The sequence below is a fragment of the Alligator mississippiensis genome, chromosome 5 (assembly GCF_030867095.1).
Source record: "Alligator mississippiensis isolate rAllMis1 chromosome 5, rAllMis1, whole genome shotgun sequence".
Taxonomy (NCBI): Eukaryota; Metazoa; Chordata; order Crocodylia; family Alligatoridae; genus Alligator; species Alligator mississippiensis.
The window spans coordinates 175,698,496-175,714,933 of record NC_081828.1 but is presented as its reverse complement, the minus strand read 5'-3'; the positions used below and the strand labels follow the sequence as shown (position 1 = coordinate 175,714,933).

At 37.8% G+C, this 16,438-nt stretch overlaps 1 protein-coding gene across 4 annotated transcripts in view; it reads left to right on the top strand.

The window, feature by feature from the left end:
- The window catches only part of ANKIB1 (ankyrin repeat and IBR domain containing 1), a 139,889-nt gene that overhangs the window by 105,168 nt on the left and 18,283 nt on the right, over positions 1-16,438 (top strand). For all 4 annotated transcript variants that reach the window (XM_006258937.4, XM_006258938.4, XM_019497816.2 and 1 more), the window contains 4 exons: positions 1,690-1,856; positions 6,198-6,286; positions 10,108-10,238; positions 16,236-16,370. In XM_006258937.4, the coding sequence (XP_006258999.3) occupies positions 1,690-1,856; positions 6,198-6,286; positions 10,108-10,238; positions 16,236-16,370 (522 nt within the window). The remainder of the gene's footprint in view (positions 1-1,689; positions 1,857-6,197; positions 6,287-10,107; positions 10,239-16,235; positions 16,371-16,438) is intronic.

Genomic DNA, 16,438 nt, shown 5'->3' with positions numbered 1-16,438 from the left:
ACTCAAAAGCCAAAATGTCATACTTAGTCTTATAACCTATTGAGCTAGCATAGTTAAGATATGCCAGTTTCTTTATTCAAGAGCACAGCAAGGAGTGATATAGCTAGAAACATATCCCGCTATCTTTGACTCCACAGCTTGAATAACCAAATGCCCATTTACAGCTAGGTTCACTGGAGCTCTCCTTTGGCACGTATACAGAACAAAGCTTGCACCCTTACCTGTTACCTTTTAAATAATTTGTTAAATTATCCCTGGAGTGGGAAAGGCAGCTTGGTGCACTTCTTTACCATGTGGCTAAGTACAGACAGTCAAAAAGCCCAAGGTTGAATTGATTTAGTCTTCACACATTAATTTAAGTTGCATAGATTGAACCCATAAGCAAGTGAACGGACATTCACTTTTGATTCTGGAAATGCAGCCACATGCCTGCAGTTGCCCAGGTCAGAAGATGGAAGGTGAGGGGGCACTAGAGCATGCCTTCCTGCTAGGCTGAAGCAGACAGCTTGGGTCAAGGCTAGCCTGCCCATCCTGTGAGGGAGTGGTTTGTGGGGGAGGTGCAAAGCATCCTGGGATGCTGGGAGCCTGTGAGTTGACTTGAATCTGGAGGGGATCTGGGATAAAAGTTCAATAAACCCTAAACCAGTTAAATCTGTTATTACGTCCATCCAGGTTTATATTAAACTGGCTTTGGCCATTTTGAAAGCAGTTTATGTCCACTGAACTTCTGTTGGGTTACGGATTTGATCCAGTTTCCGATCACTTATGCTGGTTTATGTGTAATTTCTCTGTAATGAGGCCCTTTAGTGTGTGGTCCCCAAACCTTATTCAGTAAAGTGCCGAGATCTAATCCACTACCTTACTCACCTTTCAAGTAGGCAACAGGTTAGGATGATTTTGGCTGATAGTGTCATTGTGGGGATTTTCTTCTCTATAATTTATTTAATGCAGTACTTACAAGAGAAGGCACATTAACTTAATGTAAAAGTTCAGAAGTAAATTTGTCAGTTATTCTAATTCTGTTTTTAAGATCTTATCTCAGTTACATTGGGATTTCTGATAATTAGCATAAGTATTTATTGTTAATCTGGAGTAGTTATATGTTGCAAAATTTCAAATTATAGTTGTTGAATAAATAACAATAATAGTATGTCAGGGGGTGGCAACTTATGGTGCACAAACTAGACTCTGACCAGAGTCATTGGATCCAGCCCACAGAACAGGGGCTTTGCCATTATTTGGCAGTGGGGGGGCTTCACCTGTACCATAGCCAAGAACTTCACGCGTGCAGAAAGAAGTGGTGGTATGGACAAATAGTGACTGAGTACTAGTACCAGGCCACCTTCAGCCTGAGCTGCATCATTACAGCCCACTGATAGACAACGTTGCCAACCCCTGATATGTGAGACTTGCACATATTTAGCATTTTGCATAGAATGTGGATCATTCAGGTCTTAGCATAAATATTAAATTCTAGTATAGCAAACAGATGTAATTTTAAGCTAATGATGAAGTCAATTTCTTGTTATGACGATTTTAAATAATACAAATTTTAGTTAGAAAACTACAGTATGCCCTCTGCCCTACCTTCATTAGAAGGAGGTTTTGATCACAGCTTACAGTCCATATCAGTGGTAAGAATCTGTTCTTAAATGTTAAGTAATTTTCTTCTTGTTTCTTTCTTTCCAGGCATTTGTTGAAAATAATCCTGCCATTAAATGGTGTCCTATAGCAGGCTGTGAAAGAGCTGTCAGGCTTACAAGACAGGGGTCAAATACAACAGGTTCAGATACACTTAGCTTTCCTATGCTAAAAGCACCTGCTGTGGATTGTGGAAAAGGACATCTTTTCTGCTGGTTAGTCCTAGAAACTTGTACGATTACATAAAATGATCATACTCACTGCTACTCTAGAGGTCATTAAAACTTCTTACTGTCTGCCACATTGCAGAAGCCTGACTTGTGTAGAGCATGATACATGACTATAATCTGTCATATACACTTGTGCTTGATATCTGACCTGCTCATATGTCTTTGTATCTTTTGGGGCAACAAGCTTTGAGATATTGCCTGCTATATTATATTGATAACTTGGCAAGCCACAGAACAGCCACATGGAGCTCTATGTATTTTTAGCTTTATATTCATTAGGTAACTTGTAATAAGAAATTACAAGGTTAAAAATACATGATATCACCATTTAATGGGAAGATTTTAAATTTATGGGTGACATCCTATCCACGATTTGTAAGATGATTGCAATCTTTATTGAAGCAACAAAGTCTGCTCAAGTAATACTGAAAAAGAGAGCTACTCTTGTATTGTGAAAAGAATTATATTTCTGTCTGGCACCTTCATGAACATTAAATTTGATTATCTAAAACAAAGGGTTGGGATGTTTTAGTCCAAAAAAAAAAAAAGAATGCATCTGAGGTGATTCTGATGAGTTGTGAGATGCATAAAATGTGGTTTTAAACAAGTTAATGATCAGTTGTTCCATGTGTCCACTGAGGGGACATGGAAAAGTAATTAGCTTAATTTTCAGTAAAGAAGGCTTTAGTTAGGAAAAACTTTCAGACCTAAAAGATAGTTAAGCAGTGGACCAAGTGCTATGATATAAGGTTATGGAAATCACTTCACAGGAGATTTTTAAAAGCAGGTTAGACAAACATCTAACATGTTGGGCATATAGATAATCATGCCTTAGAACAGGGGATGGACTGGATGACTTTTTGAGGTTCCTTCTAGGTTTGCATCCTATGACTTCAGCTATTGCACTTTCATGATAAAGAAACATTTCTTCCTACTTAAAAGGCTAGCAGTACTATTAAGACAAATTGTATGTTCAGAATATATTTTAAAGAACCATCTGGTCATCCATTTTTAGAATTCTTCAGTTTTATTTAATCTAAACGATTCACATACTGTGTTTTTTACATGATTCGCTGTAAGGCTGTATCTTTAGTGATTTTGTGGAGAATCTTTTGCACATCAAATTAGGTAAGATTCCATCTAGCCAGAGACCTGTCAAGTTTTCTTGAATCTGTTTCCAGAAGCCTTAAATTTTTACTAAGTAGTTTATCTGTACTTCTTCAATTACGTGCCAGAATTCACATTACTTCTAATTGATCCTGTTTACAAAAGTATATGTCAAATTATAAATTTCACTAACAATGTTCAGTCTTTTATGGCCAACTGTAGCACATTAGCTTTTGGACTTCTGTGCATGATGGTACTCAAATCCTCATATGAATGGGTCTTCAGTCATTTGCAACTGGTGAACTGATCTACCTAGAATGACCTTGACCCTGAAGAACCGAGCTGGTTGTCTGGAAGCTGCACAGCTTGGATTGTTATCTTAAAAGAATAATAATCTTCAAAAAATGTTGTTGGGAATTCCTTGCTAGTGAGGAATAGGGCTTAAGGGAACTCTCTCTTGAGCTATTGTTTCTCTGGGTTGGAAGAATTTGCTCCTTCTTAATCAGCCTTGCTTTGTCTTTCTTTGCCTGGGTTTCTGCAGAATGTCTTTGTGCTGCTTAGACTGTTATGGCAGAGAAACTGAAAAGTACTCCTAGTCTGCAGACTGTCAGAATATGGGAATAGAATGAGAGCACACTTCAAGCAAAGATTCCCACCGTGTTTCAAGAGTCAAGTGGGTGGGGTGCTCTTTCTTTTTAGTAAGGTTAAGCCAGATCCTTGGATGCCCTGAAGCCAGTTTACTTGGCTTCACACCATCATGCCTCTCAGCCTTAAGGGAGCTTTTCCAGACTGATGCTGTACTCTGTCTGTACTTGGCAGGTGGACAAAGCCTCAGGATTACTTGTGCAGCTCAGTGTAAAATGTAAAAATTAGTTTTAACAATCTAAGACTGCTCTGGTTTACACCAAGGACCAGACATTCTTTATATGACATGAATTTTATTTATGAGGGAAAGGTTCCAGGATCACACTTCAGCTCTTTATGTTGTTAAGAATAATTTTACAAGCATAGAAATATTTTTCCTTTGGTATCTGTGGAGATACAATTTTGTGACTATCTCAGATAACATTCTTCCCCAAGCATATGTGATGATGTTTTGATATCACATCTCTATTGAGAGTAACGATGAATTATTGAATGTTACAGTGAATTATTAAGAGGTCGTAATATAAATACATTTTGAAGGTTTTTTTAAATTGCCTTAAAATGTTTGAAATATTACTTTTAATTGAGGTGCCTTAAAATATTACTTAGAAAAACTCTGGCTTTTAAAAATAAAATGTCTAATTTGTGAATTCCAGTACTGTTGATTTAAGATCAGTCTATTAAAATTGAAAAAACAAAAGGGGAAAAATATGGACCCATGGACAAGTTGCCAGTTACTTGAGGTTGCAACTTACTTGAGTAAGTTGCTATAAAATGGAAAGACATTTGTTATCCAGAGCATGAACCACTGCTGTATTTACTTTTTATCAGTTATTGAACCTTCAAATTAATCATCTTAACTGATAGATTGCCACCTTCTCTTTGGACATGGTATCATCTATAGTATAACCTGTCCTTTTCCCATCTGTGTGTTCTTTAACTTCTGCTTTCACAGTGTCTGTCATCAATAAAACTTTGCCTCATAAAGAAGTCTGGAAACACAATTGTAGTTGCATGGACCTCTCTACCCCTCTCTCCCATCCATCTTTACGTTCTTTGCCCTCTGATATGTACACCATGCCTGTTTCATTCTCTGCTTTTTACAACTAGTGCTGTCCCAAGTTCTGAGGGTATTCCATGATTTAAGACTGCTAGCAATCTGCCCAAAAGTTTGCAGGTTTCCAGACAAAGGAATCAGTCCTGCATTTCCTAGTTATTTTGTTCCTTGTTTTGGTTTATTAATTAGCAGTTAGTTAAGGAGGTTATTCTCTTTTGAGTCCAAAGTTCCCTTCCTGGTCATTTTATTTGCCTTTGAGTGCAATGACATTTTTGTCTGAGAACAGACCCTATGGTGAAAGGGTCTGAAGTCAGCACGGAAAATGTAGTCTTGCCCTGCAGAAGTGAATGGTGCCCAGATATAGTACCTTTTAGGTAGGTGGGACAGGGTGTCTAAAGAAGATTTGGGTGTTTTGGCTCTACATTTTCCTTATGCATGTGTCATGATGTGGGCAAAGCTGATCAGAAGGGCATTGATTTGGCTTTTGAAATTCTATATTACAAAAAGCAGCTTACCCTTCCCATTGTTTGATATAGCTGGTGCCCATGCAAAATATGCTCTTCTAAATGTTTGGTGTGTTTGATGTGGCAGATGTCTTAGGCTGTTTTGCTGTAGTTCAAGTAGGAGAGTCGTGACAAATCTGGAATCCATATTGACACATCTACGCCCAAGCACCATCTGGAAGTACATCTGCAGCTACATTCTGAAGATAGCCATCCTGAAACTGACAGCAGTAATTTGGGAAAAACTGTATGGACCCAGTTTCTTCTATGTCCATATAATTTCAGCCAAAATTTCGTTTGGGACTTTGGAACAAAATTAAATCCAAATTTATACAACATTTGAAGTGTGTGGGAGCATCAGGAATTTAACAATGATTATGTTAAGATTGCTGCCAGTGAACATGGGCAAATAATTATTAATAAAATTATTTCAGCTGTAATAGGCCTACCCAGCAGTTACCACTTAAAACTAAGAAACTAACTTACAAGGATTTTAAAATAAGAACAGTGTTTTACTCTATGTGTGTACAGTATCTAATATAATGAGCCCTTAACATTACTTGAACATTTGGGTATAATATTAATACAAATAATCAAAGCCTTGTATAGGCCCTCCTCGCTGAAATCAAATGCATCTTTTGAATCAAAACCTCATGATTATTGATATGTTGGACTAGTTCACTGTTTAGATGAGTAACTGCTCAAACCATACAAAGTAACATACCCAGTTACTTTTGAGAAAGTCTGTGTCATAATTTAAAACATCATTTTTCTTTACTCATTCACTTAAATTCCCATTAACTTCAATGAAGGTTACATAGGTTTTTGACTAAGTAACGTAAGAATTATTTTAAGAAAGTTTAATTGAGTGGATTTTTAAATTTTTAAAATTTAATTTCCAGCTTAATTGAAGTTTTAATAGACCTTAACTATTTTTCATGTTCACTAGTTTCAGTCAAGCTAGAGTTTAACCAGTAAATGTTTAGCTGATGTGTTTACGGTTTAATATTCCAGGGAATGTCTTGGTGAAGCGCATGAACCTTGTGACTGCCAAACCTGGAAGGACTGGCTGCAGAAGATCTCTGAAATGAAACCTGAAGAGCGTAAGTATTTTTTGTAGATTGGAGGATGGTTTTAGCAGTGTCAAATAAGTTAGTACACATTAGTAAAGAAATTATGTTAAAGGTGGGAGGAATGCATTTGATAACACATCCTATATAAATCATCTAATTTCTTTAATACTGTATTAAATATATAATGTTGGTTCTCCCTTTTTCCCCTTTTCTTCATTTATTTCACTGTGTTTACTTCATCTCTCAAATCTAAAAATTACATGCATTTGTTCTGGCTTATAGAACAAAATTGACATACATAAAATATCCGTATTTTAAAACTCTTAATCCAGTCATTTTACCACAGAGCTTGAAAATGTAATTCTAAGGGTGTGTTTATGTATGTATTTATGCATGCCTAAACTTAATGCACCTTTGCTTAAGACAGCGATTTAGGCTTGCATCTACATGTGGACGCACTAATGCACATTAAGGCGCATTAAATGTAGGTGCAAATAGCTACGTTCCATTAGCACACATGCAGACACACTAATGCACATTAGCATGGTGTGTGTGTCCATTGACGCACACTGACTGCATTAATGCGCATTAGCGCATCCTCATGTACTCTAATGCGACTTAGCTATTTGTGCCTAAATTTGATGTCTGCTTTATGCATAAAACAGGTATCAAATTTAGGCTCACATAGCCCCAAATCACCATTTTTAAGGCACATTAAAGGTGTGCATGTGTAGATACATGCCCTTAATGCGCCTTAAAAATGACAGTTTTAGGCTAAGCCTGCTTAAGAGGCATGTGTTGACACTCCCTAAGAGGAATAGAAGTGACCACAGTAGTTAAAATGACCTAGTCTTGTATGTTTGAACACCCATTTTTAGGCCCATTTAACTAAATAAAATGTTACCTTTTGATTGCAACTTATGATGGTTACTGTCTGCCTGAACAGAATTATTGAGGTAAGTTTGAGGGCTAGCCACTCAAGTACAGTGTAGGATAGAAAACCGGTTTTTCATGTTGTTAAAAAAAAAAAAAAAAAAAAAGTCTTGTGACTTTTTTGTGCAACATTGCCCCTGAAAAGCCTGTAATATATGGCATGGAAAAGTCCTAACTGAAGAGAAGTGCTTGCATGTTCTGGCTAAACTTCATGAAAATATGATCCTTTTAAATTTCCCTGCTTTGTATATAAAGTAGGATTTGTTTGTCATTTGTTGTTAAGTTTCTAATAAAATTTAGAGTATAATGAATATTGTAGTATGAAGCATGGCACACCATAGAACAATTGCTTCCCAGACAAAATGCTACCTTCTGAAAGGGTACAACTTATTTAACCAGGGCTAGCCATATCTGCTTACTGGCCCATGAAGGGCAAGGCCATTCTGCCTCCTCTGAGGTATTATACAACTTCAGAGAAGTAATAGCTATTGCATTTGCAAGAGCAGGACTGAATTTCTGCTCAGTCCTTGTATAAACTGAAGGATGGAAGGTTTTACTACATATCTATTATAAGGGTTAGCAAGAAACTAGCCCTTAAAAGAAAGCTGATTTTTAAAAGTAAACCCCTGTGTAAAATACTGGATGAAATCATTAACATTAATGTCAGAATCCTGTTTTAGAAGTTAAAAAATGTTCAAATATGTAATAAAACAAACAGAGAGCTGCCATATAGATTAGGTCAGTGATAGTCAGCCTTTTTGGCAGGTGTGCCACACATTAGCCCCACACTCGCCCCTAGTGCCATTCTGATGCCTTTATCCTGCCCTGACTCTTGTTTTCCTTTCTGCTCCCTGTCTGATCTGATGCTCTGCTTTTTTCTCCCTGCCCTATCCATTTCTGGAGTGCCTATTACCTTCCTGATCCACTGTAAGCCACACACTCAGGCTGCCCATGCAACTTGTCACCCCCATGCTGCAAGTCGACCAACCTGCAGCACAAATGTCAAAAGTGCACAGGCAGCCTCTGTGTGTGACATGCAGCAGATCAGGGAGAGGACAGGCAGCATAGTGGCAGATAGGGTACAGACCAGAAAGCAGAACAGGTGAGGAACATAGGTCAGGAAACGGAAAGTAGAACAGCAGATTGGGCAGGGATAGGGAATCAGAGTGGCACTTGCGGAGGGTGCAGGGCCAATTTGTGGCACCTCTGCCAAAAAGGTTGGCCCCACTGGGTTAAGGTATAGTAAATGTATCTTATAACTCTATTGAATTGGAAACCCAAGGTTTTCAAAGTTGTTGTAAAGCAGAATTTCCTCCAAGTGCCCCCTGAAAATGCTTACTTTGAATAGCAGTGTCTGTTGCAGCACTGTTGTGCTCTCTTTCCCCATCCCTTGCAGCATGCAGTGTTCAGATAATAGGCTTTAAAGGAGGTGGTGATGCAGCAGCCTCCTCCTCCAAGCCTCGAATTGGATTTAGGACTCCATGAAAGAAATATGCTACCCTGTGGTGCAACTGATAGGGTAGCATATTTAAAAAAAAAAAAAAAAAAAAAAAAAAAGGACGTGTGCAGAGGTTAGCTTGAAGAACATTGGGTACAGGTAACATAACTTTATTATCTTAAAAGATATTGGCTATTTTACAAGTTTAAATTAATTGTCAAGGATTTTATTTGTATTTCAAGCCTGTTTTATGTTGATGTTACTCCATTGTCAGACCTGCTGATGTCACTGTTAAATGAAATCATAATCGAGTTGTTTCTCTGGTGCTTAGACTATATAACATGGTATGTAAGTACTTATTAGTAAATCATCATTAAACAAACATTTTAAAATAGAAATTAATTAACATTGAAATTCTAGATTTCCCATTTATGAATGAGATTTCCTCAAACTTCCTTCTTTCCAATGGGAAGTCTAGTTTAATAAATATTATCTTCTCTGCTTTAAAACTGCTTCAAATTAATATTCCTTTCACACAGTTCAGCCAGTGAGTGCCTAGAGCCAAATTATATTAAAATGTTTATTCCCCTTCAATTTTTATTGTATAATATTATAGGAAATATTTATTTTTATTGTTCTTAAATCAGCCCTTATGCTTTATCCTAAAGTAACTTCCCTAAACCTTAGAGAAATAAAAGATGATATATATAAAAAAGTGGGGGAGAGACAATGTAGCCTTGGTCAAATAACACAGGTACATGTGTACTTAGCGTGGTCCATAGGAACAAAATAGGACTACTTAAGAGTGATATTTTTCAAATAGATTCTAATATGGGGTTTTAAATTTCAGTAAGCAACTTCTTGTAACATGTTTAATAAATTACAGTGTAAAGCACAGAATAATATATAGCAGAGAAATATGTTTCCTTTAGATTATACTATGCTGGTCAAACCCATCCTGGTTTGTTTTGTTTTTTGCTAACATATGGCATTTAATATAGGGCTGTCCAGCTTCTGAGTGGTTAGGGGCCTCACTTCACCCTGTACTGCACACCACATGAGCAACATAGCACATCACACCACACCACATATGCCTCCCTGGCTGTGCTGGGTAGCACACAACCCCTACCACATTGTACTGGTGTGCCCCCTGCTGCAGGCATGAACATCTCCATGCTTCATGGAGTCCCTAAGTCTCCCCTAGTCCCCTTACTGTAGCTTCCTTGGCTTCATGGGCTGTGATACCTTACCTCCACCCCCCCGAGTTGGGGACAGGATGTAGAAGCTGGAGGTTGGGGAAGGGAGAGATCCCAGAGACTGTAGCGGCAGTGGTAGAAATGGTATCCGGACCAGGGACTACAGGGGCCAGGAAGACACTGAGTTAATGCACACCTTCAGCAATTAGGGAAACACTGCTTGTTGTACACAAAAGGTTACATGGGTATAATCTTAACTTTCCTGTTATTTTTTCCCTCCGGAGTTGTGGGGGTTAGTGAGGCTTATGAAGATGCTGCCAACTGCCTGTGGTTGCTAACTAACTCCAAACCGTGTGCTAACTGCAAATCTCCTATTCAGAAGAATGAGGGCTGCAACCACATGCAGTGTGCTAAGGTAAGAAGGACCCCTGTTATATTTGGTAGAAGTTGTAAGTCAGATTGTTTGCATACATATATGTGTTTATTTCATAAATGCAAACATATAAAGCCTCTAAAATATCATGTATAGAGGCTAGTAGAACCTGTAAATAGAAATACAGCTTTCACAGATGGAGGGAAGCTGCAAATATAACATACTTGGTTTTGCAATATAATATTACATGACATTTTTCTTACCAGCTCCAAATTGGATTGACAAAGGACATAACCACATGTATGTACAACTGATTTAATTATTATAAACAAAGAAAAATTATTAGCAGTAAAGTGGGAGGAATGGGTTAGAGAACCGTACAGCTTGTCGTATAGTTTAATCTTCATTGATGAGCTGGAAGAGAAAGTGAAAAGCATATTTAATTTGCCAACGATATGAAATGTTGAGCAGTTGTAAATGCTAATGAAGATGAAGAAAATAGTACAAAGTGAACTAAGGTGATAACAAACTTGAACAGAAAATATTAAAATAATGTCAGCCTGGAAAAAAAACAAACAAAATATTCAATGCGAGTAAGAAATCCAGAGCCTTGGTACCAAGAGAGACTTAGGGTAACAGTAGCCAGAGAATTACTCCTGAGTTTGCAGCACATTACAGAAATAGAAAATATTTTGTACTAGTGTCAAAATCATTTTAGCCATCCTTTTTCCCCAAATGAGCTAATATTCATTTGGAGTATTAAATTAATATTTGGAACAGCAAAATATAGTCTTGTTCTTGAGTATTTGTTTTACATAAGCATGGCTAATATCCTGTTTGTTTGCTAACATGCAGTTTTCAGATGGAGAAGAGGACATCTCAGTCACGATTTAAACCCGTATTTGATATAGATAGTTAGCTTCTAATAAAATAGGCCTTTGGTTAGAAAATTATAATATTTCCCTTTTTTGTTTTGTCTTTCCAAAAAGCAGGCTAGCTTGCTTTCTTGCTCTTAGCCACCCAAATGTCCTTTTAATTTTGCTGCTAGTGCACACTCCTTCTCACTTTTCCCCACTTATGTATAGGAGGGTTTTTTACTCCAAGCAGAAACAGAACCTGTCACACATTGGTTCTTTCTTAGTTTCCCATTTATCTTTTTCTCTTCACAAATGATCTTAAAGAAGAGAATTCATAATTCAGTTGTTACAGATGTCAAGCCTACATTATTCAATTGTGTTTGAAATTTTCCGGAATGTAAGTTCCTATCCATGTGGTAAGGATGGGTAGTTGAAATAATCAGTCATAGAAGGATTTGAATGACTGAAATGTTTGGATGTAGCTTGAATTCTTTTCACTTACTTGGTGGTAGTTTGTGCCACTGAACTCATCCCAACTGGAGCAAGTGTTATATATTCTAGGCTTGTTTGGATTTCACCATTAAACCTACTCTAGTTTTTGAGGTGGTGACTAGGGACCAAATTCCCCAGTTTTCTAAGGTAACTGAATCCTGTAAGCAGTGTAAAGTGGTCCTAAAACAGCCAGAGAACCAGGGATGAATTCTTCAAGAGAAGCAGAAAGCTAGCTGAGACCGCTTTGCCACCTCTTGCACCAGCTTCCCCTGGGCTGTAGGGGAAGGGAAGGAGGTAAAAGAAAGGGGAAAGGTTACACCAAGGCATTCTGCAAGTGACATGTTGTGGAGCTGGACCTCTCTTGCATCTTTTTATTCCTTAGCATAAAGGGTCTATTAACTTTTCCCTTTAACAGAAGTTAAAATCTGTCAAATCTGTTCCCTGCTTCTCAAATTCCTGCTGGAGCTTAGCCATTGAGGAGCAGAGAGCCACAACTGGCTCTGGCTGCCACATTCCATTCTGTCCAAACATAGCTCAGAATAAGTAGAAAATCTGATCCTAAATGTTTGATTCTGGTGAGTCATTGCATTTTCTGTCAGCCTCTCAAAGCAGGCTATCCTTTTTTCCTTATCTACTCCAAAGTTACTAAAGATTTATCTTGCTGTCTCCCCAGGTCTTTTGAGTTCCCCTTAATATACATAAACCTTGTAAAGGTATCAATACTGAGGCAAAATTATTATAAACATATTATTATTTGCTATTTTAATTTTAAGTTCCTGAATTTGAGGAGAATGCTAACTATTCTTTTCAAAGGTTTAATGCCTGGTGTATATAGTAATCTGAATACTTAAGTTTTGGGTTACTTTATTAATAAAATTAAATGTTCATGTAAATTAAGGAAGTTCCTAGGCGATTGATTCTTATTGTCAATTAGCAGCAACCACCAAATGTGTCAATGAGGATGGTACTTCCTTAGCCATAAACCCTTATTTATTATTTCCACATATGTTTACATGAATGCCATACCATGAGTCTTTTCAGGTTCACAATCACATTTCCAGTAAGCTTATGGCACCTCTTCTGGTGTACACCCAGCTCTTCCAGTAGAATATCTATCCATGGGACTTATGAAACCTATAAGCACTGCAACTTCATTTGGGATCACAACATCTAATTCAGAAATCTCTTTGCTATTTAATTTTATACTAGGTTCTGAAAGATGCATATTAGTAGTAGTTATTGTTACTTTTGCCTTGTAGTGAATATTTTAACGGAAGGCTTTAATTACAAATTATAAATGTAATACTAAAAGATAGAATACATCTGGAATCTTTCGGTCAAATAGCAAATAACGAACAAGAAAGACAAGCTCAGAAGAAGGTGATAAGCAGAAAAGACAGGGCCTTCTATAATGAAAATTTAAGTTCTCTTTTTAAGAACAATTTGAGTTTTAAAAAACTCATTTTTAAGAGCTGCATGACTTTTTTCTAGAAGAAACCAGAATATCTGGACTAATTTCATGCAGAGTTTCCATTATTATTTACCTTCATTGGAACAAGAGATATCTCCAAAAGCAAATTGAATAAAGGGAATTAAAACTAACTGTAAAAATATTCTGAGAAATTTGTGCCACCAAGTAGTAAGCTATAGATTCATTAGATAGAAGAAAAATTTTAGCTCTGGTGCATATGCATGTTCATTAGTTGAAGATGCTACCAAGGCCATCCCATGAAGACGGTGAGACAAATGAAAATGACAGTGGGAGATATTTGATTCCAGCCACATCCCATTAAAAGAGATGCCTTTCACTGCCAATGAGACGATAGTGAAATAAGAGAAATATATTTCTGTGAACTAACGCACTCACTCCTCCTACCGTTATATATTTCTACTCTTAACATTATAAAATTGTATACATGGTTCCAGTCTGTTACATACACACTCTCAACACTTCCCTCAGTCTCTTCATCTCACCTTTATAAACAAACAGGAACAGCACAAGTATGTGGAAGAACAAAGATATGACAATACAATACCAAGAAGCAGCCTCCTTCAGTCAAGTACTGTGTCTGCAGCACTGTGCCATTTGTGAGATCAAATTTGGAAAAGCAAGGGATTTAATTTAGCAGTTAACATTTAAGGTATTAACATCTTCTGCAGGTTATTTAGACTACTAAAGGTGACACAAACTAAAATTGACTGAGAGAAATTGTACATTTTGTTTGGGTTAAAGTGTTGCTGAAGTCATGATGGTCCAGGAAATGTTGAGAACAAGGCTTTTATGCGATACCTTTTATTGGACCACTTGTATAGTTGGGAGAGGTGTTGGATAAGCTTTCAGGCATCAGGTGATTGGAGGAAGGGCAGTCTCTATGGTGCCACCCTGTCCTGCCTTCTGCCTCAGTTTTTTAGACTACGAGAGTTTAGTAATTTGTTGGGTAAAACTACTGTAGTGTTCAGCATGTCTTAACACATACTTTTAGTTTCTACCATAGCAGTGAGGCATACCACTTGCTTATTCATGTTTGTTCACAGGCTGCACTATTAAGATATCAAGCTAGCAGCTCAAGGCAGCAAGGTGATTCTTAATTTATTAATGTAGATCCCACTAGAACTGAGCGGGACCTGTTTCCCTGTCCTCAAAGAATTTTTGAGATTCTGAAAAATGTACCTAGTCCAAATAGGCATGAAAATTGAAATCTTGAAAATTGTCTGTAAACCAACTCCAAAACCATAACTGTTAAATAAACTGAATAAATGTGGGCTGTATAAAACTGGTGTCAGGTAGTTACATAAATGCTGAATAACTGCAAGCAGGGCTTAAGTCGATCAGTGTCCAAATGGCAGGAGATTTCAAGAAAGGGTTCCACAAGGGTCTGTCTTTGCTCCAGTGCTGTTTAACATGTCTTTAAATTATTTGAATGGTGGAACAGAGAGCTTCCAGATCAAGTTGGCAAGTGACACAAAACTGGGAAGAACTGCGAACACTTTCGAGGAAAGGAGTAGAATTCAAAAGGATCTTGATAGATTGGAAAGTGGGATCAATGACAACAGAATGAAATTCACTGCAGACAAATGTAAGATGCTCTGCCTAGGGAAAAATAACTAAATGCAGGCATGCAGAATGGAAAATAGCTGGCTGAACAGTAGTGTTGCTAGGAAGGATCTGGGGGTTTTAATGGATCAAGATTCAACATGAGTCAGCAATGTGACAGGTGCAAATATAATTTGGAGCTTCATCAACAGGAGATTATAAATTATAATATACAACAAGTTTATAGGGCCTCTCTACTAGATGTTGCTTATGCTTCATCTAAAGTATATAGCTCTGGGCTCCACATTTTAAGGAGTGTATGGAGAAGTTGGAGAGGATCCAGAAGTGAATGACAAAAATGGTAGGAGAGGTTGGAAAAAAAGTTGTAGAAGGAAAGTGTGAGAGAACTAAGTTTGGTTAGCTTGGAGAAAAGTAGGATAAAGGGGGACATTATAGCAGTTTTCAAATATTTGAAAGGCTGCCATAAAGGAGAAGAACAATTGTTCTCCCTTGCTGCGTAGGACTGGACATGAAGCAATGATTTATTTTGCAACATAGTAGATATAAAATAGATCTCAGGAAAACTTCCTTACGGTTAGGAGAGTGAAGCAGTAGAACAGACTACCGAGGGAAACTGTAGAACCTTCATCATTGGAGGGTTTCAGGAGACGGCTGGAGAAGCATTTGACAAAGTTTAGGAATAGCATTCCTGCATTCATGCTGGGGGTTAATACAACCCCTTGAGGTCCCATCTAATTCTGACATTAAGTCCCAGCAACCGCCAGCATCCTCAAGTGAGCAGGGAACAGAACATGCAAAAGTGGCATTTGATAAGGAGGGCTCCTAAGAATCTTTCATCAAGAAGCAGGTCTACAACAACACAGCAGCAGGCTGGAGAAAATCTGAATGGTCCAGTGCTAGTGGGGCAGCCTGTGTCAAGGAACGAGAAATTGGATCCCATCTGTCAGACTGCACAGAGGGTGCTAGAAGCTCCTGGAGGACTTCTTTCAGCTTTGAAAGATTTCAAATAGTGCAGCAGCATTGTGTGAGGTCTGAAAAGCTGGTCCCAGAATTAGTGCCAGAACTTCATGCTGATTCAGTTGTCAGTGCTGAAAAGTGGTGAAGGTTTCAGCCGTGTCCCTGCTCCCTTTTTCCAGATTGGCAAGGAAGAATCGGGGATAAAGAGACAAATATAAGAAATACTAGGGGAAAAAAAGGGTAGCAACAGATAGAAACATTCCTTGAGGCAGAAAGGCTTCTTTGAGGAATACCAGTGAAGCGTACCATCTCTCTACTCACATTCTGTGAACTGTTTCTGTATCAGTGAATCTACATTTTTTTCAGTCTTCTAAAAAAAATTCCCAGCCAGCTCTGTTTAAACTGTTGTTCCACTACACTAACCTGAAACTTTCCCTGTAGCATCCACAGCTTTCCCTGCAAGAAATTATGCACTTTCACATGGCACCCAGACCTCTTACAATGTGTGTACTTCTGCTAGGAGCATTCTTGGGCATTTCTTGTTGTCACATGACCACCTTTGGAATTGTACTGTTTCTGTGAACTCTGTTGTTTCCCTTGGTTTTGGAAGAGTCACTATGCAAAATCTGTAACATACTTGGAGGCAGAAATTCTCAGATTTGTTTTCTTCTTTTGAAGTGCAAATATGATTTTTGCTGGATTTGCCTAGAAGAATGGAAAAAACATAGCTCTTCTACTGGAGGCTATTACAGATGTACTCGCTATGAAGTTATTCAGCATGTAGAGGAACAATCCAAGGAAATGACGGTAGAGGTAAGTATTTAAACTTAAAGTACTTGGGCAGTAATTTTCTGTCTTGTGTAGCATGATGAATAGATTTA